The sequence below is a fragment of the Mastomys coucha genome, unplaced genomic scaffold (genome assembly GCF_008632895.1).
Source record: "Mastomys coucha isolate ucsf_1 unplaced genomic scaffold, UCSF_Mcou_1 pScaffold13, whole genome shotgun sequence".
NCBI lineage: Eukaryota > Metazoa > Chordata > Mammalia > Rodentia > Muridae > Mastomys > Mastomys coucha.
This window is the reverse complement of record NW_022196895.1, coordinates 65,890,461-65,915,888: the sequence shown is the minus strand read 5'-3', so window position 1 is coordinate 65,915,888 and position 25,428 is coordinate 65,890,461. Positions and strand designations below refer to the sequence as shown.

The 25,428-nt window shown below is 43.0% G+C and overlaps 1 protein-coding gene across 3 annotated transcripts in view; it reads right to left on the bottom strand.

Annotated features, from left to right (window-relative positions):
• Ccdc68 (coiled-coil domain containing 68) overlaps positions 1-25,057 on the bottom strand; it is a 51,352-nt gene extending 26,295 nt beyond the window's left edge. The window contains exons 1-3 of one of the 3 annotated variants that reach the window (XM_031366336.1): positions 24,937-25,057; positions 7,482-7,645; positions 6,256-6,342 (exon numbers count right to left, since the gene is read on the bottom strand). In XM_031366336.1, the coding sequence (XP_031222196.1) occupies positions 6,256-6,342; positions 7,482-7,598 (204 nt within the window). In that variant the 5' untranslated portion in view covers positions 7,599-7,645; positions 24,937-25,057. Of the gene's footprint in view, positions 1-6,255; positions 6,343-7,481; positions 7,646-24,817 lie in introns of all 3 variants that reach the window. The other 2 variants (XM_031366335.1, XM_031366337.1) reach the window with 2 other exon arrangements.
• Positions 25,058-25,428: the final 371 nt, after the last annotated feature.

Sequence of the window (25,428 nt, the reverse complement as noted above, 5' to 3'; positions counted from 1 at the left end):
AGCTGCACCCAGATGTAATCATGTGCAGTCATGTTCCATGAAGGTGAAAGACCCCTGTGGGGAGACCCCCACTCAAATCTCGGGAGGACGTGCACCTAAGGAATCACAAGGGACCGTCTTGATGTAATTACAAGATGTAGTTTCACTTTCGGAGCTCTGGGCCGACTCATATCTCACGCAGGAGGCAGAGGAGTCGATCACAAGGCTCAGGGGTTAGGGGTTTATATAGGAAAAAGGTCTGGGGGAACAAAGGAATAAGTATGGCCATACATTATTGGCTAGTTCAAATATTAATTATATTATGTGCAGAACAGAGTGGAAAATTCCTAAGGTTGGTGTTAATCTGAGTCAACAAAACATCTGACCTTAAACTATATCTAAGAGGACCCACTACCCAGTGTCTGCCCAGACATGTCCTTGCATGCTTTCTCTTCATATCTGTTTGGCCTGTTAGTTCCCAGAATGTCTTAACAGCTTGCTTTTGCCCAGGCTTATTTGGACATATTTGACCTTGGTCCACTGTGTTTTCTTCAAACCTGCAATTTTCTCATTAGCCCAGCACAAGTCTTAAATTTAACAAAGGTACACCTGGAACATAATTCTCATCTAGAATCCTGCGCACATGATGGTGAAGAGCAAACTAGAAGACCTCTCAGCCCACCAGTTTCACAGATGTGGAAACTGAAGAGCAGAGTCGATGGTTGTGCACCTAGATGAAAGAGCTCATGATACAGCGCCTTGATCATTGCCTGCACTGTCTGTCTGCTTTCACCTTATCTCATGGCAGATGGAAGCATCGTCTTGCAAGACTACTTACCCTCTAGTTGTGATAACAGCTTCTATTTGTTAAGCACCTATTATGTACCATGTCATCTCTTCAATGTTATATATGCTTCTTTTGCTGGGTGCTTAAAATACAAGTGCTATACTCCTTATAGAAGTAAGGAAACTTAAAATTACAGTTTCATAAATTCAAGTTTTCTAGTTTTATTTTTGCTGCTGTGAAAAAAAAAATGCCACCCATCAAAAGCAACTTGGGCAATGAAAGAATTTACCCCGTGTACATGCATCTCCAGGCTCATCATTGAGGGAAGTCGGTGAAGGAGTCTGGTGAGGGAGCTTGAAAGTATGGAGGGAGGAACACTGCACGGTGCCTCATTCACACAGTCAACCATAGCTAGTTTTGTTATACAACCCAGGGCCACCTGGTCATGAAATGGTTCCACTCACCATAGCCTGGGTCTTACCACATTAACTAACAGCCAAGGTAATCCTACTCAGACCAATCTAATCTGGGAAATCCTTCAGTTGACTTTCCATTCTCAGATGAATCTGGGCTGCGTCAAGTTGACAGTTAAAGCTAACTGGGACACCAAAATGACACCTTATATAAATAACCATGAGACCAGATTTAGAGTCTAAGATTCTTTAACGGCCAAACCTATCATTTTTCCACTATAATAAACTGTCTAAAATTCAGAATTAAAAACCAAGCACATAGCATACACACAGCAGCTCCTTTTCTTTTGTGGTCCAGACCTCATGCACACCTTCCCTGACCATATATGGATATATACTAAAGAATAATTGACAGACACTTGGAGAAAGGTAAGTTACTTGCTGTGGTTGAAGGTTATAAAGGGTTTAGATCAGTGTTCTCATAGGAGTCATCTGATGGTAGAAGGCTGCAGATTCTGAATCAGGAGGTCTGGGTGGAGGCATAGACAGTGCAAATCCAATAAGCCTGTAGAGATGCTGCTACCAGGCTACTTTACATGGTGGCAAGACCCTACGTCAGAGAAGCACCACGTCCTCTCCATTCCTACATAGCTACCCCTAGCCAGGTCAACAAAACCTCCGTTCAATGTTTCCATGGGCCATTGGCCAGTTCTTGGTTTACATGGCCCAGAATCCACACTGAGCAGTTACTCCTTTCACGGGCTCTCAGAGGTTCCGCTCTCTACCACTTTTTCTCCTAATTCTCCATCATCCCTTTCAACCTCTGTGATTGTTTTTCTTCTTACGCAGACACACACATTGTGGATGCTCACCACAATGCACTTAGATGACCTATCATTTCTATCTACATGTACTCACATGCTTTAAACCCCCTCCCTTGTCAAAACTAGTGTATTTTATTATTCATTCTGGAGATTAAGTCTTGCTATTTCAAACAGGCAGGCCTTGAACTCTTGTCCTCCTGCCAGGAGTGCCAAACCCAGCTCTAGTTTCAGAAAGTTACCAATCATAATGCCCTGTACATTGTAGCCTAAAAGTACAACAGGTTTGTACCATCAAATTTAAAACCATATGCCTCCTATGTTAGTTTGAATATGCTTGATTCAGGGAGTGGCACTATTATGAGGTGTGGCCTATTGGAGTAAGTGTTGCCTGATTGGAGAAAGTGTGTCACTCTGGGGTGGGCTTTGAGAACTTCCTCCTTGCTACCTAGAAAAAGACCAGTCTTTCCTGATTGCCTTACAACCAAGATGTAGAACTCTTGGCTGTTTCTCCAGCACCATGACTGCCTGCAGGCTGCCATGCTTCCTACCATGATGACAATGGACTAAATCCCTGAAACTGTAAGCCAGCCCTAATAAAATGTCCTTTTAAAAAGTTGCCTTGGTAATGGTGTCTCTTCACAGCAGTAAAACCCTAAGACAGAAGTTGGTACCAGGGACTGAGGTATTGCTGTGATAGGCCTGACCTTGCTTTTGTTTGGAGGAATATAGCTTTAGGGACTTGAGGAAGCAGTAAAATCTTTCGAATGGGGCTTAATGGAGCATCCTAGTAGGAATATGGAACACATTGGTGGTGAGGGTGATTTCAACTGTGGGTTCTGGTTCTAGAAGTTTCAGAGGAGCCGAGTTTTAGTACGTGGCCTAGATGCTATATCCTTGTGATATTCTGGTAAAGAATGTGGCTGCTTTTTGCCCATGTCTAAAGAATCTCTCTGAGGTAGGTGAAGGTGAAGAGATTCAGATTAATTTCATTGACAAAGGAGGTCTCAAAATAACCCAGTTTAGAATCTGTGCTGTGGTTCACTATTATGAATGTTGTTTTGATCAGGCATAGGAAACTGAGAAAGGAAAAAATACAAAATATAAGGTACAAGTAATAAAGGAGCACTAGGAAGTAGAGTGAAGCTGAATCCTGTGTTCAAGGAGGAACCAGATTAAGGGAGTGGTGACCTCATGACAAGATCCCATCCAGCTAAGCTTATTGTTTATGTGTTTGCAGTTGAACAAGGAATAGTTATTATTACCGGGCTATTGTTTTCATTCAGACTTTTAATCTGAAAAGAACTACAATCCAGAAATGGAAGGCATACCTGTAATCCAGATCATGAGGCATAGTGCCCAAGAAAAGGCTTAGGTCCAGGCATAGTAGTAGTACATGTCTTTAATCCCAGGACACAACCAAGCAGATTTCTGAGTTCAGGGCCAGCATGGTATAGAGCAAGTTCCAGGTAAAGAAAAGCTTAGGTGCAGGCAAGGTGGTACACACCTCTAACCGAAGCATTCAGGAGACAAAGCAACGCAGATCTCTGAGTTCAAGGTCAATCTACAGGGCAAGTTCCAGGACAGCCAAGCTTCGACAGTGAAAGAGATGGAAAACAGAATGATAGTGATGGTGTAATAGAACAAGGGGGCCATGTTCCAGCTCCAGCAAGCAACAGAACTTGGCAACTTCAGCAACATGACTTTGGCTTTAGAGTCAAGAGTAGAAGAGACTACTAGGACAATTGATGCTGGTTAGCTGGAGCTAAGAAATTAGTGGTGATTAAAAAAAAGACCAGCATCACTGAGGTGAAATCTTCTGGGAAGTGTTTTCTGAGAGCTTGTTGCAGCTTGTTGTGGCTACTAGAACCCAGGTGGTACTGGTTTTGAAAGGGTCATGGAGAAGAGCTGAAGCTTGGCACTATAAGAGTCCATGAAAGGTAATTGTGAAGGTGCAACCTCAGTTGCAGTGACAGTCCAGTCTGAAGAAATCATACAAAGACGCTAAGGCTTGGAATCATGAAGAAAGCCTATGAGAGGCTACTGGGTAAGCCTAGTATGCAGAAGATCCCAGCATATCGGAGATGCCAGTGCCATGGGGTGACTATCAATAACAACAGCAGAAGTGGAATGGAGTCAACCGGAGCCTAGAGTGCCACAGAGGGCAGAGCTAGAGAAGTGATCAAAGCCCTTTGGAGGAGCCCAAAAGATCATGTGTGGATCCCAGACATTGGAACAAGAAGTTGTAAAGCTGAAGTTGCCTTGGAGACCCCCAAAATGTTAGAGATGCTAAAGCCTTGGGATACCTGCCAAGAAAAGCTGCTAACGGGGAGTGGAGCAGCCCAAAAGAAGTTTGTCGTAGTCGAGAAAAAAGAAAGTAGTTAGAGATCTGAAGAGCTCTTTGACATTAGACATGGAGATGTAGTGTTTAGAGTTTGTCCAGCTGGTTTTTGGTCTTGCTTTAATCTAATACTGTGACCCTCCCCCAGCCAGGAGCTGGCTGTCTCAGACCTTGGCTTGCCACAAACAACTACGCCTCTCTCCATGTTCCTGCTAACAGCCACGCCTCTCTCGGAGTTCCTGCTATGCTGGAACTCCCGCCTCCAGAGACCAAAGATAAAGATGCTGATTGGACCACGGGATGTTGGTGGACTGAGGGCGGGGTTTTGCCTGCCTGCTTTAATTTCTCAGTTGAATAATACATGGCAGACTGAAAACACACCATGCCTCTGTCCCATTTTTTATTCCCTCTTGCCATCCAGTTCCTTTTATTCTTTTAGCTTCATACTCCTCTTCCAGAAGACCCGATTATATGGAGTTGCAGGCGGCTGCAACATAATACTTCCAAACTATGATGTTTGGGAATGGTAATATATATTCTATAATGTTGGAGGTATAGGAGCTGCATTTTGATTTTGATTTTATAGGGAATTATAGTTAAGTAGATGAATCTCAGAAGAGACTTTGAACTTTGGACTTTTAACATTGTTGAGGCTGCTATAGACTATGGGGACTTCTGAAGTTGAAGTTGGATTTAATGTATTTTTCATTATGCAATGGCTAGGTATGGCTCCCATAGACTCTTATGTTTGAACAAGCCTATGGGGACCAAAATACCAAAATTCGGTATTTTGAATATGGTTGTTCTAGAAAGTGACACTATTAGGAGGGGCAGCCTGGTTGGAGTACCTGTAGTCTTGTTGTGGGCAATGGGTCACTTTGAAGGTAGACTGTAAGACCTCCTCCTTGCTGCCTGGAAGACAGTCCTTCCTGGTTGTCTTCCAAACAAGATGTAGAAACTCTCAGCTGCTTCTCCAGCACCATGTCTGACTAAGATGGTGCCACGCTTCCCACCATGATGATAATAGACTGAACCTCTGAAACTGTAAGCCAGTCCCAATTAAATGTTGTTCTTTAAAAATGTTTCCTTGGTCATGGTGTCTCTTCACAGCAATAAAACTCTAAATAAGACAGTAGCCCGGACCTTCTAATCCAAATTTGTACCCTCAAATTTGAAGCATATGCCTACCTACTGATAGAATTGAAGAAAATAATTCAACATGACCAAAAATTATATTTAAATTTCATCTTCTCTGCCATACCCCATCAAAATCCCCTATTTGCCCAGCTTTGAAGTACTTAATGTAAGAAAATCTTCAGCACTAGCCATGTTCAAATGGAAACTGGGGGTGACATGGGGACTTCCTTCATGTAGGTAACATGTACTACTACTTTCTTGTGTGGGAGGTGACTATGGTTTAGGGTCAGAAATGCTGATGGGATACACTCGGTTTTGATGCTATTTCATTTGGTCCAGTTTGAGCTAACAGAGATTTATTAGGACTTAAGTGCAGGAAGAAGCGATTGGAATACAAGGGAGGGGCGTAAGCTTATTGAACACTCAACTCACTGCCTGTCAGTTGCTGTGTCCCACAGCAGGCTTGCACGCTTACATCTTCATCCGTGAGAACTGTTACCACCTTGGTTCTATCACCTTGCTGTATAATTTATCATTATGTTTGCTTGCAATATTCCAGCAAGGCCTGGGCATTCTGACCTGATCCTTCTAGTGATACTCCTAAGAAACCTATCATACATAGAGGCATTAACATCTTTAGATGTCAGACCTGCGTGAAGTGTTTTATCTCTTAGCTTCAAAGAGTAATACTGACAGAGCTGATTGAGTAGAACTCTACCTGGCCTTATGCTAATATTATGAAACAATGAAAGTACTGAATCTTGATGCATTTATTACCTCTGCATCTAGTTTGTGCCTTGCATTGGCATGGCCTTCTTCATCCTTAAACATGTGATTTCGGATCTTTTCCAGGGTAGTTCGAATCTGGAAGATAAAAAAAAAAAAAGTAGTTAATTTGTTTCACAAGGTGTTTAATTCCAAATGTATTTTTCTTTCTCTATACTAGCTACAGGGCATGTTATTTACACATTTATCCTGATGTCAGCTTTAAATACTAGCCTCCAACTTAAATTATATTTAGATTATTATTGTTTAGATTAATAAAAATAATTGTTTGAGCTTTATATATCTTTTTTCAGATAAAATATGACAAACTAAATTAATAGTATACTATGAGATAATTTGGCAAATAGTACTTTAAAACTGTGCATTTTGATCAATTTTACCAATAATTTAGTACTAATTTAGTGTTTAGTAATTACTATAAGACAATTACTACTTAGTAGTCACTACAAAATAATTACTACATAGTAATTACTACAAAATAATTACTACATAATAATTACCACAAAATAATTGCTACTAAGTAATTACTACAGAAAAATCACTAAGTCATGATCATACAAATCCATGCATGAAATTTGAGCTCCAGTCTTGCTGACCTGGGGAATTACTAGACATCCAAGATAATTTAATTAGCTGATCTGAACAAGTTACAAACTACCAATGTCAGAAGTTTTCTATCTGCTGTAACAGGCTGTTTATGGAGCATCTTTTGTCAGTTCTTTTCTTAGTGAATTTTCCTAAGAAACATTTTTAATGAAGTCATTTGCAGAGGAGTCCCTGGCATTAGCTAGCTTGAGTTGTGCAGAGTGACAAGGTAAGGAAAGCGCCAGAATCAGCAGGAGACAGAAACGTCTAGTTGGGAGCACAGCATCCCACTCAGGAAACCACCAGGGGAGGTTATAAAGCAGCAGGAAATCCAGCAGTGAATGATGGGCTGTGAACTAAATGCTGAGGAGGTGTTCTGAACCGTCCTGGCCATTATTCAGTTTTACTGAGTGGAGAAAATCATTTCACTTCCCATGTATATAAACATGGGTTTATATTCTAAAGAAATGAGACTAACCATGTTTAAATCTAAGCTGTTGACTATCCTAACCCAAGAGAGGTTCATCCCTTTTCGTATGTTACATGGGTGTGTTTAACAAAGCCCACCCATCCATTCTGGTGCTTATCATAAGACAACCATGCCGTGCACATGATAACGGGCACCCTCATACCTTTCTCACATACTCGGTTTCCTCAATAATGTGAGCTGATGATGATCCACAGAAGATGGGGCCGTCTTCTGTCTTAGCTCTTGAGGGAACGTCTGTGGTCACTGTTACAGTTGTCATGGTGAATTCTGGCTTTAGAGAAGCATAAAGCTGCTCAGCGTAACAACCTACAGAAGATTCGTCACAATCAAAGTTTTAGTTTCAAATGTTTAGTATCATCATAGACTGCAGAATCTCAAGAGCGGGCCCCTGACTCATTCATTTTCTGTTATAGCATACTGGAAGTGCTTAATAAATGTCTGTGAAACTAAAAATACAGTTATAGTCAAACAGTGTAGTGTGTATCCTTCAGAAACTCGATAAAGGCCATTTACTAAAGGACCTTGTGATGGAAAACAATGGAAGAAACCCAAATAGGACTGGTAAGTTGATTGCTACTGTGGAATAATATTTACAGTGTGTAGTCAGTTAAAACCCATGGTGTAGAATGAGTACCTGATATCTTATTTTCTTATTTCTTTTAAATAAGGGAGACTATGATGAAGAGAAATACACGTCTCTCAGCTTTGACAAAGTACATTTCAGATCAGCCTGGCCTCTAGAGTGATATCCTGCCCTTCGCAAACACACACACACACACAGACACACACACACACAGACACACACACACAGACACATATACACACACACACAGACACACACACACACACACAGACACACACACACAGACACACACACACACACACACACACACACACACACACAGACACAGACACACACACACCCAAGAGGGGAGGGAGAGCAGACACGGTCAGGCTATGCTCTCTAGATAGCAAGTCCTCCTGCAGACAGTTCAGGGCTTCTTGGGTAATTCAGGTTGAGGATATGAAGTCCATAAAACTAAGTATGGCGAGAGATCAAACACTAAGGAATAAAATATAATAGAAATAGGACTGAAGAGGAAGAAAAAAACAAGACATAGCAAGCCCATGCCATGTCTTTAATACACGGACTGTATTTTACAGTCTCCAAACAGTTAATAATGGAAAGTTTTTATGGTATGTCAGTTAATAAACTCAAGAGGACTGACCGAGTTAGAAAGCATAGCATTTGCTACTGCTTATAAAGGAATGGACCTGAATTAATTCTGAAGCTTGACTAAGAACACTGGGTGAAAAGTTTAATGAGAAACCTAATAGCCCGAGGGGCTTCAGAACTCAGGCAATCATCGTGGATAACTAAATCGCTACAGACTGAGTCTCAGAGCTGGGAAGCCGATCAGTGCTAAGAGCACTGCTATTCTTAAAGAGGATCTAGATTCAGTTCCCACCAGTCACATCAACATCTCAACCACCAGTAACTTCAGTCCAGGCAGGGAATCTGATGCCCTTGTTGGGCCTTCCCAGGCATCTGCATGCATGTGTGATACATACACACGGTACGTACAGGCACATACATACACACATATTTAAAACAATTATTTTTTTTTAAAGTGTCTTAAGAAACATATAACCAAATACACATACCGGGGGTAGCTAGATTGGTAAAGTCCTTATACTAGCATTCCAGAAGTAAAAAATAAACAGACCCCTAGACCTCACTGGCCAACTAGCCTAATGGATTTCACCAGTAGCGATAAAAACGTGTCTCAGAAAAGAAACAAAATGTGGGCAGTATTTGAGAAATAAAAGTAGAGGTTGTCTTCTGACCTCCACATGTTTGCATACACATGTCCATGCATATGCATCTACACGAACATGAACAGGCACACACATATGTACACATGTATACACACACACACACACACACACACACACAGAGGAAGAACCCTTTATGTTTCTAATTTTAAGGACATTAAGATATTTTTTTAGAAAACCATGTCTGTTGGTGACACTTGCTGAGTGAGATATTTGTGAGTCAAATAGCAATTGTCCCTGCAGTGAAGAAAGATACAGTAATGGTGGAGTTGGGAATCAAGATGACTTTCGCGTCTGATTCAAAAGTTTGGCAAACTATAAATGGCGTGGATCTAGGATGTTCTCCAAGGGTTAGTATTCGGTCACCTAATACGCAGGTGATAGTGCTGATTTGGATGTTTGTGGAGGCCTTGGGAGATGATTTTTGGCTGGAGGACATGGACCCTGAGTAGTACTACAACCAAGCCGAGCTTTTGATCCAGTGCTTCGCCACCCAGTCTGAGGAACTCTACCACAAGGTCCCGCCGCAGAGCCACCCTTCCATAACTGTGGGGCAAGATAAATCTACCCTCTAAGTTGGACCTCAGACACTTTGTCACGGCGATGAGAAAAATTAACCAATAGAAAGCAAGCTACAAGTAAAAAAAAAAAAATCTGTATACAGAATTATTAAACCTTTTCTACTGATGTGGAAGTGCAGACTGCCATTGTGATGTCATGTCAACTTACCCAAGATAATAGTAAAAGGAACAGAGGCAAAAAAGAAAAAAGAAAAAAGCCAGGCGGTGGTGGCGCATGCCTTTAATCCCAGCACTTGAGAGGCAGAGGCAGGTGGATTTCTGAGTTCGAGGCCAGCCTGGTCTAGAGAGTGAGTTCCAGGGACAGTCAGGGCTACACAGAGAAACCCTGTCTCAAAAAACCAAAACAAAAAGCAAAAAGAAAAAGAAAAAAGAAAAAGAAAAGCAAACTCTGGTTGGTTGGTTTGTTCATTTTTTTGTTTTGTTTTTTTGTTTTTTACCCCAAGCTCAAGAGTGTTTCTGCCCCATCCAGACTGTCTTCCTCAGAAAGAAAAAATGCCTAAAATCCATCAATGACTCATGCCGCTAAAAGACAGAGAATCTTTACACTGGCCTGCAGCACTTTGAAAGAAGATTGCCTCAGGGGAAGCCACAAAGCCTTTCCTTTATCCTTTAATCTTCAATGAAATTGTCAGGGCATGCCAAGAATTTTCCATTTTATTGCAAATCCTCTCCGAAGGCAGCCACCAGGGTCTTTCTGTTTCAGCAGAACTCAATTTGGCAGCAACAACCCCAAGCAAGTCTGCTGCGTGGTATGGCAGAGAAGTCCTTCCCTCTCTTGGGCCCTCTGAAGTCTCTTCCAGGATTAGGGACTTGAGGCCACAACAGCTTCTGAGTGCTCGAAGGAAAATAAAAGCCCCCTAGAGACAACAAGCAACGTGTTCAGAAAAGACGAATTTAGTTTGAATCTGAAGTAAACACACACGTTTGTGTTGTTGCGCACCTCTTCCTTTGGCTGGTGGTATCGTTTGCCGTGACTGTGAGAGTTTTGGGCAGTGAGGAATAGTTGACTGAACTAAGTGAGTAGACGTGATCTATGAAAGTTCTCAATCAGTCCATTTCCCACTCCCTCTCTGCTACCTGCTCTGCTGCATCGCCACGCCTCGGCCACACGAGCTTCTACAGTTGTACCTTCCCCCCATGATGCATTGGAATCTCTCTGGAAAAGAGTCCATAAGAGACCCTTCCACCCTTATCTTGTCTGTGGTCACAGAACACTAAAGTAACTAGCACGGTGGTTCAACGTGAGGCTTTCTTGTAACACAGCGGTGGTTGGTTGTTGACATCCAGTCCCCGATACCTTGGCCCTACAGGAGTGGCACAGGTGAGCATCTACCACAGAAGCAGTACACAGCCAGCAACACTGAAATATTTACCATCTGTGCTTTTCCAGAAAGAAGTCTGCATCATTGCGTGGCAGGGAACAGGGACTGTGGCATTGGACAGTCGGAGGCCAGCAAAGCAATCACCTGGCTTGGGCTAAGTTCTCTTCTCTACTGCCATTTGCTTCTCCTCAACCTCACTGGACTGAGGTCCTTCCATTTTCCTTTTTCATATGTGTGCATTTCCTTAGTGACTGAAAAATGCGTCTTTAGAAAAATGCATCTTGCTTTCTTAGTCTGTCCTAATCTGGCAAGCACATTGGGCCTATGTCATAGATCCTAAATTATATTTTTCTTCTCTGCCTTTTATTCCTAATAACAAAGATATCTTGACCTTCGTCCCTGATAAGTGACTCTCAATTACTTTCTTTCAAAACCACCATGTTTCCTGCTTACCAGTTGTAAAAGTTATGTATTTTAGCCTGGATGTGTATATCTGTAAAATAAAGGGAAATATCCCCCTAGAAATGGAAAATGGGTTGTTCTTAATGGCTGGTTGCACGAGGCACTCTGTGAACCAATGGACAGCAAACATCAATGATACCACATCCCTTGTTTTATGTTCCTAATAACCTCAGAAGACAAACCATCCATAACAGAGGAGTAAGGTCAGGCCCCTGGGTTTTGAAGGTTTACATCTGACAGTGTCTATAGGATATTAAATTCCATTTCTCTTTGGTTCAGAAAACTTTTGTGCCTAACAGTTCCCGAGTTGAATAAAGAAATCTCAGATTGGGGGATCGGAGTGGGGAGGGAGCATGAGTGGGGGACAATCAGCAAAGACCAACCAGCCATATGGCATCTGCATCCAGGGGAAAATCCATGTTAGCCTTTTCCTTCAGCCAGAAGTAGATTAGACAGATAAAAATTTCAAAATAAAATACAATCAGTTAATTAAAGTGAGGAAAGGCTTTATTTGTTTTATGCTAGGATGGATTGAAGACAGCTTACATGTGGCATCACGCCAAGCTGAGGTATTTCCTTTAGCAGGCCTTGTAAACAAGGCAGCAGGGAATGCTGGGAAACTGTGCTCCCGGGCCCTCATCTTCAGCCAAAGTAAAGCAAATTCTTTGTCTTACCACACAGCATCTTCCCGAGAACTTTCCGTGGATGAAAAGAGTTCTTTAGTTAAAAAGTTTGAGAGAGTTCTCTTAGCTCTATGGCCCCTGGAGACACATCACAACCCAGTAGATAGTCAGCATGAGATCCCCCCCCATTGTTCAGTGCCTCAGTTTCTTTTATGGTAATATTAATTATTAATAGTAAAAAATCAACAGGGGGTGTTTTGTGAGTTAATATTTGTCAAGTGCTTAGCACATATAATACATAATAAATGATTTGTACTTGTTTGTCAAATGAGTAAATAAAATATGAGACAATTATCCATAATTAAAGCTGAAGAGCCGTCTGAGTGCTTTTGTTCTCTTTGGGGAAAAAAAAAAATCAGGTAACATTTGACATGGTCTGCCCTCTGGGATGAGCTATAAAGGGAAGTTTGCTATAAAGGGGGCAATTGGAAACCAGTGAATTATGGTAGAGATTCCTTATTGCTAAACCATCAGTCGTGTGTCAACATATCCAAAGGATGCTAGCAAGAGTTAGTCGGCACGGCAATGCGCACATATTGTGGTGCATTATTTTCTGTGGGACAAATCAACACACCATTGGACCAGGGTGATGTAATTAAACCCACTTCACTGTTTGAGGACCTGAAATAAGCTCACAGGGCTTCGATATGGCTCCATCTGTGATCTCCTCCAAATGTACAGAGCCCAGGATCTCAGAACATGACTTTCTTTGAACTAATCATATATGTAGTGACTTAAGTAAAAATGTCATCACATAGCAATAGCATGATCTCTTCAATTGTAGGCATCATTATGTGTCAGGGAGGTTTGGAGATAGACAGACTCAGAAGAACAAGGCTGTGTGAGTGAAGAAGTCACCGAAAGAGTGATATTCCTACCAGCCAAAGAGTACCAAGGATTTGCCACAAACATCTAGGAGCCCAGAGCTGAAAATGACATAAATCCCACTTGTCTCCATTTAAGGACCAGGCTTGATTTTGAAAAGAAGGCCATAAGACACCAGCTCCAGGAATAGACCATGAAATCCAGAAACAAGGTTATAAAACCCCCTCCCAAAGAACTGCCTGGGGATAACCACAAAAATGGGGAAATATCTTATCTCAGAATGGGCCATATGTCCTGGGCAGCCCTATCTATCCTATGGTTAAACATTCATGACATGGAATGCAGAGCACTGACCACCTGTGACCCCCTAGCACCCACGAATGAAATTTTAGATTACCTAATCCTTCTAGAGAGTTCCCTGGGTTCCCTATAAGAAGGCCTGTGTGCCTTTATCTGTGGGGTCACCATTTTGGAAAATGGTTGACTCTGCATGCTGGTTGTTTCTTCAGAATAAACACTTTTTGTCTTTGCATACTACTGAGTCTGGGGTCATCCTTTAGCTATTTTCGAACCCTTACAGAGCTGGGACTGCAACAGACTCTCTTTCATGCTCTCAAATGGGTCTAACCTGGGGGCTGGCGAGATGGCTCAGTAAGAGCACTAACTGCTCTTCTGAAGGTCCTGAGTTCGGATCCCAGCAACCCCATGGTGGCTCACAACCACCTGTAATGAGATCTGACGCCCTCTTCTGGTGCGTCTGAAGACAGCTACAGTGAATTACGCAGGAGTGGGGGGGGGGGGGGGGGGCGGAGAGGACAGGGGTGGAGAGGACGGGGTGGAGAGAGCAGGGCCAGAGAGAAAGGTGTGGCAGAGGGCCTGAGTTCAGTTCCCAGCAGCCACACACATGATAGCTCACGGCCGTCTGTACAACTACAGTGTACTCATACACATAAAATAAATAAAAATAAATCTAAACAACAACAACAACAACAAAATGGATCTAGACAACAACAAAATGGATCTAGCCAGCAGATGCCTGGATCTCAGACTTCCAAACCTCAGAAATGGCAGGATTCCAAATTTCTGTTTAAGCCACTCACTTAGCTGGTAGTTCTAGATTATGACTGGCCTGGGAATATAGTACAAGGTTACGTCCAGTCGAGAAACATTAAGAAGAGGATTTTCTTTCTTCACCTAACAGCTGACTCATCCTTCTTGTAGTAGATACATCCTGCACACTGGTGTGGTGGCAGCTCTATCTACAGCATCAGTCTCTAAAGACTGCTACACAGGCCTCTGTGTTCAGGAAAGGAGGCAGAGAGGAGTGAATGAGTGTGTGGGGAGCAGGAAGAAAAGAAGTGGTGCTTGGAATAAAGATGAGTAAAGCCATCCCAGGAAGGTCTTGCTGGAGAAAAGTCTGGGATGGAGGAAAACCCTCTGCCTGCCTTGGAGGAGGGGCTTCCAGGTGGAGGAGGAGGAAGGGAAAGCAGTTTGCAGGAGCTGGTTCTGAGAGCACCATGGCAGACAGTCCAGCACCTCTGACGCTGGCTACCCGGAGCAGGACACCCCCCAGATTGACGGAATCTCCATTTGCATTTTGCTTGAGTCTTGAAAGAAAAAGTCATTCATTCATAAATTCATGGAGGAGCCTGCTTTGTGTTCAGAAGCAGGAAGTCCAGCTGTGGTGGCCATTGGAACCCCTGGGGACCTCACCTGCTTTTTCCCCAGTCCTAATCTTGCAGAATTAGCTGCACAGGGACCCTTCCACCTTCCCAACCTAGTTTTTCAAGTTCCCTGCCAATTCTGAGGGTCGATTCCACATCCTTCGAGTAGATGCTCATCTGCAAGGCCACCCGGTCAATGATAGTGTCCTGGAAGCAGGAGCCCAGACTGGTTTTGCCACATTTTCTGATTTTTTTCAGGTTTCAGACTTTTGGGTTCTGAGCTAATAATACTGTTTGCTTTTGATCACTAGGATATACATCTGCTTAGATAGCAGCTAAACTGTAAAAAGTAAGAATAAAAGTTCTACAGAATGAACGGGGTGTGGAGAGGGGCCCTCACATCTCCAAGCCTTGAATAGTTTGTGTACACCTAGAATACTAAGCATCACACTTGTTCTGTGACATTACACAGCACAATGGTGACATCCAATGTCTCCCCGGTGCCTCAGGTGACAGGGTTCACATGAAAATGAAGTATAGCCCACCAAAGTCATGCATTTAACAGAGAATCCAATCTCTGGTTTCAAACACTTCTCTATTAATTCTTGTGCACACTCTTGTGCACACATGCACAAGTTTGTAATATGCATAAGTTCTAGAGAAAAATTCCCAGTTATACGATATAAGATAATTCTTTGGGAGCAAGATTAAATATTACTGCAAGTACGGTAAACTATATAATATCTGTGTACCACAGGACCTGCTTGTCATTATACCTACAGGCCCTCCAAGCCTAAGCCTCTCTGCTCCCTACTATCCTACAGGGCAAGACCCTGCATGCAGCAATGAAACCTGCCAGGCAAGAAGAACTACTCGGTCTAATAGTGGCTTGACTGTTTTGGGGGTAATTAACTGCTATCTGAGGCCTGCTCCACAGGATGAAATTTTAGGCCTTGTGCCATAATCCTGGTCAAAAGCCTACAGCTGGGGTAGTCCTATGCCCTAGGGTAAAACTTGCTATTATTATTTTTGCTAAATGGCCTTGTTGTCAAATTGCCCTCTGCACGCTATGCTTATAGTATAATCATAGACTCAAGGTGCTCTCAACATGGCTTCTTTCCTCAGTAGGCAGTAGCCTGCGGATGTATAACTGGTCAACGTTCTGGAAATGAGCTACCGCAGCAGGTGATGGCAAGACTGCTGTGAAGTGGAGTCTTCTAGACCCGACATGACTATCACATGCAGTAATTCACAGGAGCCGTTGCTATCTGCAACCAGAGCCAGGGAAACTCCGGTATGGATGGGAGAGAGGAGATCCAGGCCATATGCCTTACTGACAAGCTATTGGCAGTTGACAGCTTCTCAGGGAAAGAGAATCATTCTTTGTTGAGGTCATGTGCCTGGTATGTCTCACATGTTCCAGTGAATAGCACTGTATTTATACACATATGACCAGACTTGTTGGATTTAATGGTTATTGAGATATATAAAAGACATGGAGTTGTGGTACAAATTTTGGATTGATATGGGCAGATAGATCATATTTCATTGTATACATGAGTGAAACTCTCAAAAAAAAAAATAAGTAAAGAATCGCTTTCCATTTAAGGAGGACGGACCAGGATATATTGAACTCTACAATACCATGAAACCATGCACCCTATACTATCTCTCACATATTCAGTGTTATAATTAATGTTTGCAAATGAGTAGACGATGTTCAATAGCACTAACCAATAAGAGCTAATTCATTACAGTCCCGGATTCAAACCTATGAGTCCACTGTCTCTTCCCATGATCCTGATGCCTCTTTCCCACTGTTGGGCTGACTTCCGTCTCTCTGTCCAGCTTTCTCTGTGGCCTTCTACTATATTCTGAATAAATTCTAAGTCTCCTTTTTTTCTCCCATATAGTTTAGAAATAAAGCCAGTCATTCAATAGCACACAGTGAATTTCTGATGCAAGCTCCCAGGTGAATCACTCGGGAGTCTGAGCAGGTTCTTTGGTCAAAGTAGATCCATCCCATGGAGAAGAGTAATGTGACTACAGGGCTTTAAAGAAAAGAGATTTGGATTTATTTGTACTGTATCCAAGGTTTTCTTCCAATTTTTTAGCAGTTGGGTAGACTTAGACAATTATTTAAACTCCCAAATCCTTGTTTGTTTGTTTTTCATGTAAAAGATGCAGATGAAAATATACATTCCTACATAGTTTTGTGAGAGCTGAATGAACCACTGAATAAAGAGACTTAGAAAATATCTAACAATATGAAAAGTAAATAAATATTAAATAATAATATTTATGTTTACAACATTCACATAGTAGACATCACTGGAATATGGCGATGTTTGCTTTCTGTCAATTCCCTTACCCATTCAACCTATTACATCTGTTCTCAACTTATCACAGACCCTCACAAAGCCTCAGGAACAATAGATTATGAAACTTCAAAAACTCAGAGTCAAAACTACCTTTTCTTCCTGTATGGCGATTGTCTCAAGTATTTATTGTAGTGATGGAGAGCTGGCGAAGATACCACGCCCAAACTATGATTTCTTTTTAAGTGAAGAAAATTTAACAAGAAGCAACGTGAGTGCTAAGCCACAGTCATTCATAACATTGCTACCCTCTTGTTGAAATATGTTTGGTATTATTCTTAGGAAATACTTTAGGAGGAAATAGTTCAGGAATTTGCAAAATATTCCTAGTTATTTTTTACATTGGTTGTAAAGCATTTAGCTGGAACAATAACTCCATTGTAAAAACGAGCCCCCGGGGATGAGAAGGGATAGACAACTAGTCTCAGACCTCGAGGTTGTGGTACATGAGAATGCAAAACATGTAGCCACTTTGGATAACAGTCCGGCAGTGTCCTACACAGTTGAACACAAACGGTCCCATGCAGAAATCCCACTCCCAGTGATTTACCCAACAGAAATGAAAATGTCTATTCTACAAATCTGGGCACAGATGTTCCAAACTCCCATACAATTCGGACGCCCATCAGCAGGTGAGCATGCCTCAGCAAATCAAAGGCATGACTGCAGTTTGGATCTAGAATGTTCGGTAAGAGTCCCTGTGGTAAAGGCTTGGGGGATAATGGTGCCTTTAAAACGTGGGGTCTCATAGGCAGTGTCTAGATATTAGAGGTGTGCCCTGGAAGGGACGTGTAGGACCACCAGCACTTTCCACTTCTCTTTTGCTACCTAGTTGTGAGATAAACAGCTTTGCTTCTATTCTGAGCTAGTGGCCTGTGCCCATCCTAGCAATGACAGGGCTAAATGATCTGAGACAAAAACCTTTAAAACCGAGGACCAAAACTTTAAGGGTTTCATCGCACACATACACGTGGCTTCTTATGCCTGACAGTGCAGGAGGTGGACTATGAGAAGGACATGGGAAACAGGGTTCAAGTGACGGGGCTTCTGTGGCTGCAGTCTCTCGCCAAAGCTGACCATACTCTACACAGAAAAGATGACTTGGGATTGTCATTTTATTTTGACCATGATAATCTCCAGGACCCTAGAGGGCAAAAGGACAACTAAAGATTTTTAAAATCCAAGGACCTTTAGCACATTATAAGAGGAGAAGCAACAATTGACTGGATTTGTTCTCCTTCGTTAGAATCATTGGCTATGTTGGCCTGGGAGGGAGTTTATTGGGAATGATGCTTGTTTTGATGTATGTTGAATCTCCCAGAACCCATGAAAATCAGAAGTTGGACATAGCCATATATACTTACAGGGCCAGAACTGGGAAGGCAGAAACAGGAAGATTCCTAGGGCTGGTCAGTCAGCTTAGCCTATGATTTGAGGGCAATGAGAAACACCCTGTCTCAAAAAGCAAGGTAGATGGCACAAGAGGAGTGACATCTGAGGTTGTCTTCTGGTTTCTACAGGCATATAGAGTCATGCATAGGGCTGCACATATACGCTTGCACCTGTAACACACACACACACACCACTGATGACGAGAAAGTATACATAGCAAAAACACTAAAATAAAAAATGTCCGAGCCACAGAGCAGGCTACAGTGCTGCTGATAGGTAGACGAGAACACGCAATGAAAAGTTGATACATAGAAAAGCCATAGGTAAAACTATCCAGTGTGGTGACCGAGACGAATCCAACCCCCAGTCTCCTCCCCAGCTCTGTAGCAAACCACCTGCTGTGGCATCTCCTCCCCCACTGTCCCCACTCCCAGGGGTCTCCACAGGTCCTGGTGGCACATTTTGCTTCCACCCCTCCTGTGGACCCCTCAGTTTCCTTCTAAACCATCCCCGTTCCTAAGGGTCAACGCTCAATACCTAGAAACAAGGTCTACCCTAGATCCCCATTGTCCACGCCTGGCAGGATCTCAGAAGCATTCCCTACCAGACAACCAAAATAAGAAACCACTCTCCTAAAAGTAAAGAAGGCAACGGAAACCAAGGAACAAAGTATACAGCCGGTAAGACCAGTATACAAAAAGAAGGCCAGATATCAGCAGCTGGAATTGCAAACATCCCCAACCCAGATGCCTGGACAGTAGTCTAAAAATACACACAGCAGCCAGGATGGTATGTCTCCACTAAGAGCCCCGAAGCCTGTTTCTCAGCAGAGAAGTGCTCAGAGAACTCCTTGGAAGAGGACGTGGAAGTAGAAAAGCCAGAGGGGATGATGGAGGACAGGGAGGAACAAGGCCTTCTAAACACAGCAGAATGGCACACGTAGGAACTCAGAGACTGTGGCTGCAGGCACAGGACTCGCTCTCCTCTGCCTCAGATAAGTTCCTAGACCTAAGAGAAGTGGACACAGACCTCCATCCATAACCAAAAGCTCTCTCCGTTTGATGACTACTTGCAAATGAGAAATTAGTTTTCTACAAAGGGATCCTCACTGGAGAGCAAACAAAACATTCTTAAGTAAGCCGCCGCCCAGCAGTAGATGGCCTGACATTGCTGGGGCTTCTTTGTCTCAGAATGTTTTGCCAAGCTCTTGGGTGTTTTTGTTTTGTTTTGTTTTTGTTTTTTTGTTTTGTTTTGGTTTGGTTTTTGGTTTTTGGTTTTTGGGTTTTTTTTTTTTTTTTTTTTTTTTCAAGACAGGGTCTCTCTGTGTAGCCCTGGCTGTCCTGGAACTCACTCTGTAGACCAGGCTGGCCTCAAACTCAAGAAATCTGCCTGCCTCTACCTCCCATTAAAGGCGGGCGCCACCACCGCCCAGCTTGCTTTTGTTTTTAACCATACAAGTCCTTTGCATATATATCACAACTTCTCATTTTGTGCTTTTATGGGATTCCTGTTTACACACAAATGGGTGCGTCTCTATCTTATGTGTGTTGTGTTTCCTCTTTGACTTTTCTTTCTTCAGTTTTGTCCTATTTTGATTAAGTTTGTATCTTCTTTGACTTTATTGTCTTTTATTATTATATTTTAAATGCCTATTTATTTTCTAAGGAGAAAAAGAAAGACATTTGGGTTCTCAGAACTTACACTGTCTTTATAAGAGATTCAGCTCAAATACAGAAAAGTTCTTTTTTTTTTTTAATTAGGTATTTTCTTTACTTACATTTCAAATGCTATCCCCTTTCCCTGTTTCCCCTCCAAAAACAACCTATCCCTATCCCCACCACCCTCCCCCTGCTCACTAATCCATCAACTCCTGATTCCTGGCCCTGGCATTCCCCTACACTGGAGCATAAAGCCTTCATAGGACCAAGGACCTCTCCTCCCATTGATGACCAACAAGGCCATCCTCTGCTACATATGTAGCTGGAGCCATGGGTCCCTCCATGCGTACTCTTTGGTTGGTGGTTTAATCCCTGGAAGCTTTGGGGATACTGGTTAGTTCATATAGTTGTTCCTCCTAAGGGGCTACAAACCCTTCAGCTTCTTGGGTCCTTTCTCTAGCTCCTTCATTGGAGACCCTGTGCTCAGCCCAATGGATGGCTATGAGCCTCTACTTCAGTATTTGTCAGGCACTGGTAGAGCCTTTCAGGAAACAGGCTTCTGTTGGCAAGCACTTGTTGGCAACAACAATAGCGTCTGGGTTTGGTGACTGTATATGGGATGGATCCCCAGGTGGGGCAGTTTCTGGATGACCTTTCCTTCAGTCTCTGTTCCACATTTTATCTCTGCAACTCCTTTCATGGGTATTTTGTTCTCCCTTCTAAGAAGGACCAAAGTATCTGCACTGTGGTCTTCCTTCTTCTTAAGCTTCATGTGGTCTGTGAATTATATCTTGGGTATTCTGATCTTCTGGGCTAATATCCACTTATCAGTAAGTCCATACCATGTGTGTTCTTTTGTGATTGGGTTACCGCACTCAGGATGATATTTTTCTAGTTCCATCCATTTGCCTAAGAATTTCATGAATTCCTTGTTTTTAATAGCTGAGTAGTACTCCATTAGAAGTCTTAAGCATTAATCATCAGGCATCACCCTCCGCCAAAGGCATCCATCGTCACAGCACAAGGCAAGATAAGTAAGGGCCAAGAAGGCCACCAGCTCCCTGATTCCTAACAGAGCTCTGTCGAAGTCATTGCCTGTGCCACTCAGGGACATCCTTATCTGATTTCCTAGACTGTTTCACCCAGAAAATCCCATTGTTTAGCAGGAACAGGATGACAAATTCTTAGCGTTAATATTGGACATTGGGCTGGGGACAACACGAAGTCAGGACTGTGCTTTCCTACTATGGACATGGTACTGTGCCTGAGCCTCAGCACCACAGAAAATCAGGCATCATGACATATGCCCATACCAATAAATAAAGGAATAAGGAACCTGGGAGATGTCTCAGAGGATGAGATGCTGGCTGTAGACTGCCGGGACCAGAGATCAACCGCTAGCACCCATGGTGATGCTGCGCAAGCAGGACAGACACACGTCAATTCAGTGCACAGGTGGTAAGGACAGGGTGTCCCTGCAGCTAGCAGTTCGCTGGACTAGCTGCTTTAGCAAGTTCTGCCTTCAAGTGCAAAACCCTGCCTTGGTATATATGAGATGGAGAGTGACAGAGACCAATACCTGTGTCAGTCTCTGGCCTCCACACACATGTGCCCACGCATGTGAACACATGCATACACCATAGACAAACACGCACATGTGCAATATATTATATATTATATGCACTATATATATTATTATACACACTATATAATGCATATTATATATTTTTACACTATATTATATACATATATAGTGTGTGTGTGTGATAATATATTTAAAGCAATCCCATCAAATGGAATGGATGTTGGTTAACTAAAAAACAGAGCAAAGCACAGGTACATGCTACAACCTGAATGGACCTCAAAATCTGTATTCTATGTAAAAGAAGCCAGATGCTAAGGAGCAAACATTGTTTGATTCTATTAGCTTGAAATGGCCAGAAAACGTAAACCTGAAGAGACAGGCAGTGGATGAGTGTCATCTGGGCCTGAAGAGGGGAACAGTGAGACTGCAGACATACAGGGACGGTGACCTAATTGGACACTGTACTGTGGTGATGATTGTGTTTACAAACAATATTCCTGAATTATACCTTGGGTATGTTGGAGAGTAATTTGATCTCACCTCCCATAAAACCGTTTTCAAGGAAACTGAGTAAAAGCAAGAATAACTTGAACATACATGATTTGCTCTCTGTAGGGAACATTCATTAATCATTGTCTTGATTTTCTAATTTAAAGGATGAAAATAATTATTGGATAGGATTTTGTTAAATTTCAATTTCGTGTTCCTATTTCCCACTAGAAATCGCTGCTATCCAAAGCAACGCGTTTAATTTTCAGTTATTTTTCATGAAACTGATGCTTGACTTTTTAGTCCTAATACTTCCATGTTAGTAATATGGAATCTAGAATTCAAAACCCCTAAGCTTTCCTCCAATCTACACAAAACAGAACAGCAGTAGTCAGATTAACATGGAGTTCCTCTCTAAGTGGTAGATTTGGTTATGAGTGAGAGACACTCCTGTCGGAAAGAAGGATCTCTTATCCGTGGCAGGCGTTTGTTGCTGTGCTTCCTGATAGATGGTACTGTGATGTTCTAGAGAAACCCAATACAACAAGACAGGAATGCCTCCGCTTGTGCCATCATCAACGCAGTGCACCGTGACCTTAGGAACGTGTGTGATCTGCTCCACAAGCTCACTGTCTCTTAAAATGTTTCCTAAAAGAGTGAGCATAGGCACAACTCAAAACCAAAGTTTGTTTTCCAAACCCATGTAGAAAGTAGTAGATTTTGTGCTTAGCAATATGTAAGTTTATGCGATCATGTTAAGTTAATTAACCAAACACTGGCACTGTTCAATGACTGACTAGTAGAGACTGCAACCTGGATGAATCCACATATTCTTTGTAAATACACACACACATACACACACACATACACACACACACACACATACACACACACACACACACACACACACACACACACACACACGCACGCACGCACGTACGCACGCACACACGCGTGCTTCAGTCAATAAATGATCATCTAAATTGGATGTACCCGTCTCAGTTCAAAATTACTTGAATCTACAACTTTAAACACTTCTCCAATCTCTTCAAAATCCTTTCTCTTATCAGCAATTATCTGAAGTAAACATTTTAAGGCTAAATCTGACTTATGTCTTAAAGCATTTTGGCAAAAAGTGTGAATTGAAACCCAAGTCCACTGCTGAAACACATTTGAAACAGCCAAGCTAAGAAATGATATAATGCGCCGGGCAGTGTTGGCACATGCCTTTAATCCCAGCACTTGGGAGGCAGAGGCAGGTGAATTTCTGAGTTCGAGGCCAGCCTGGTCTACAGAGTGAGTTCCAGGTCAGCCAGGACTATACAGATAAACCCTGTCTCGAAAAACAAACAAAAAAGAAAAGAAAAGAAATGATAACATGCGGTTTTGTCTGGGTTGTAGTCCCTCTCAGTAAGTCACAGAACCGTGCCTCTCTTTATTCCAGTCTCTTGTCAGTTGGAACAGAGGATCAATTTACTTTGAAAAGAATAAATTCCGAATCTCAACAAGTGTGCCTGGGTCTTAGGACAGCCAACCTCTTTCCATTATTTCTGGAAATGAGTCAAACAGTGCTTCGCCCTGACAAATTCTTTATCTTCTTCCCTATCTCCCATCCCCTCCCCGTCCGCATGGAGGTGGAGAGACAGAAGGATGAGGGCGGCTGAGCAACAATTGAAAAACAGCATCAATTGTGCACAGGTACCTGACACTCAGGCCTAGCTCAAGTTTCTGGAAAACCAGTCTCCATAGAGCTAAATATTTAATAGCATCGGGTAAAATCCGGAGGCTAGATTCCCTTTTTGCCATTCGTAAACTTCCTGTTTGCCATTCCTAAACATCATCTAATTAAGTTAATCTTTATACAGTACAGAAGGAAGGAGGCAGGGGGCTCGATCCTTTGAATACAATAACTGTGACGCGATGCTGTAGCATCAGTTATGTCCCGGGCTGGGGGCATGCCCTAGGCTCTGAAGTTTATGTTCACTTTATTCCTTCTGAAAGAGGCTGAAAATTCACAACCACCAGGATCCACTCTAGCACCCGAACTGCTCCTGCAGGTGATACTGCTCCAGCAAAGTTGCCTCGGGCCTTGATCAGACAGATGAGTAGAGAAACTGGCAGAGGGGCGTGGGGGGGGGCGTGGGGGCGGGGTCCCTTGAAACGCCTGCAGCAAGGCGAGTCTACGCCAACAACTGACGCTTCTCTCCCCTTTGCTGCTCAAACTCGCAGAGACGAACATCAGAGAGACTGCAGCTTTTTCTGGGTCACTTTTCCCAGGGCCCCTGAAGCAGACAGACGTCTGGAGATTTCTGACTAAGAGACTAGATAACAACAGCCTAAATAAACAAGCAGGTGTGTGTGCACAGGAGGAGGAGAAAAGCAACTTTTTCTCTTCCTCGAAACTTTTGCACCAGGGGATCCGAGCCCAGAAAAGAGGTTCAACGAAACACCCTCTTCACCTCTCTAAGACTTTCCTCCCTCTTTTCCCCAGGAAACGTCCCGGGATGTAAAGCTCCGCGGGGTGGCCCGCGCCAAGGTCACCTGGTGTTCCTCCCCCCAACCCCCACCTGGCAGCGGTCCACAGCTGTCCCAGGCTCGCTTACCTTGGGAGGGGGTTCAGGGGAGGTCTCTGCCTGCTCCAGCTCCGGTGATCTGGCAGAGAGCAGGTAAGGTCGGTTCCTTACCTGCTGTAGTTTGGTGACCGAGAGCAGCTGCTCCTTACCTGCTGTAGTTTAGTGACTGAGGGCAGCTAAGTGCTCAGTTAGGCGGGGCGCGCCCAGGGCAGAGTCCAGTGTCCCCGACTTCTGGGAGGAGCCTCTTGCTCTCCAATGCCTGGGATGTTTGAACCGCTGCGGAAAGACCAGACACCGCCCTAAGGCGCCTGTCCCAGGAGAAAGGCTCTAGCTGAGGACAGACCCTCCTGATGATGTTCTAGTAGCGCCCTAAGTGTCCACAAATTCATTTCTCCTTTGTGTGTGTGTGTGTGTTTTTAATAAAACATTTTATTTGGGGATGATCTGAACCCTAACAATTGCAAAACCAGGAGAAAGAGTTCCGTTCCCTACACATTTATTCAGCCAGAGCCCCTAAGGCTCACCCTTCCTCAGAAGGTAGGTTCGTTGAAACCCATGAAATTAACAACGTCCGTTACTTTAACAAACCCCAAACTTTCTGCAAATGTCACGAGTTTTTGAGCTAATATCCTTTATTTCCC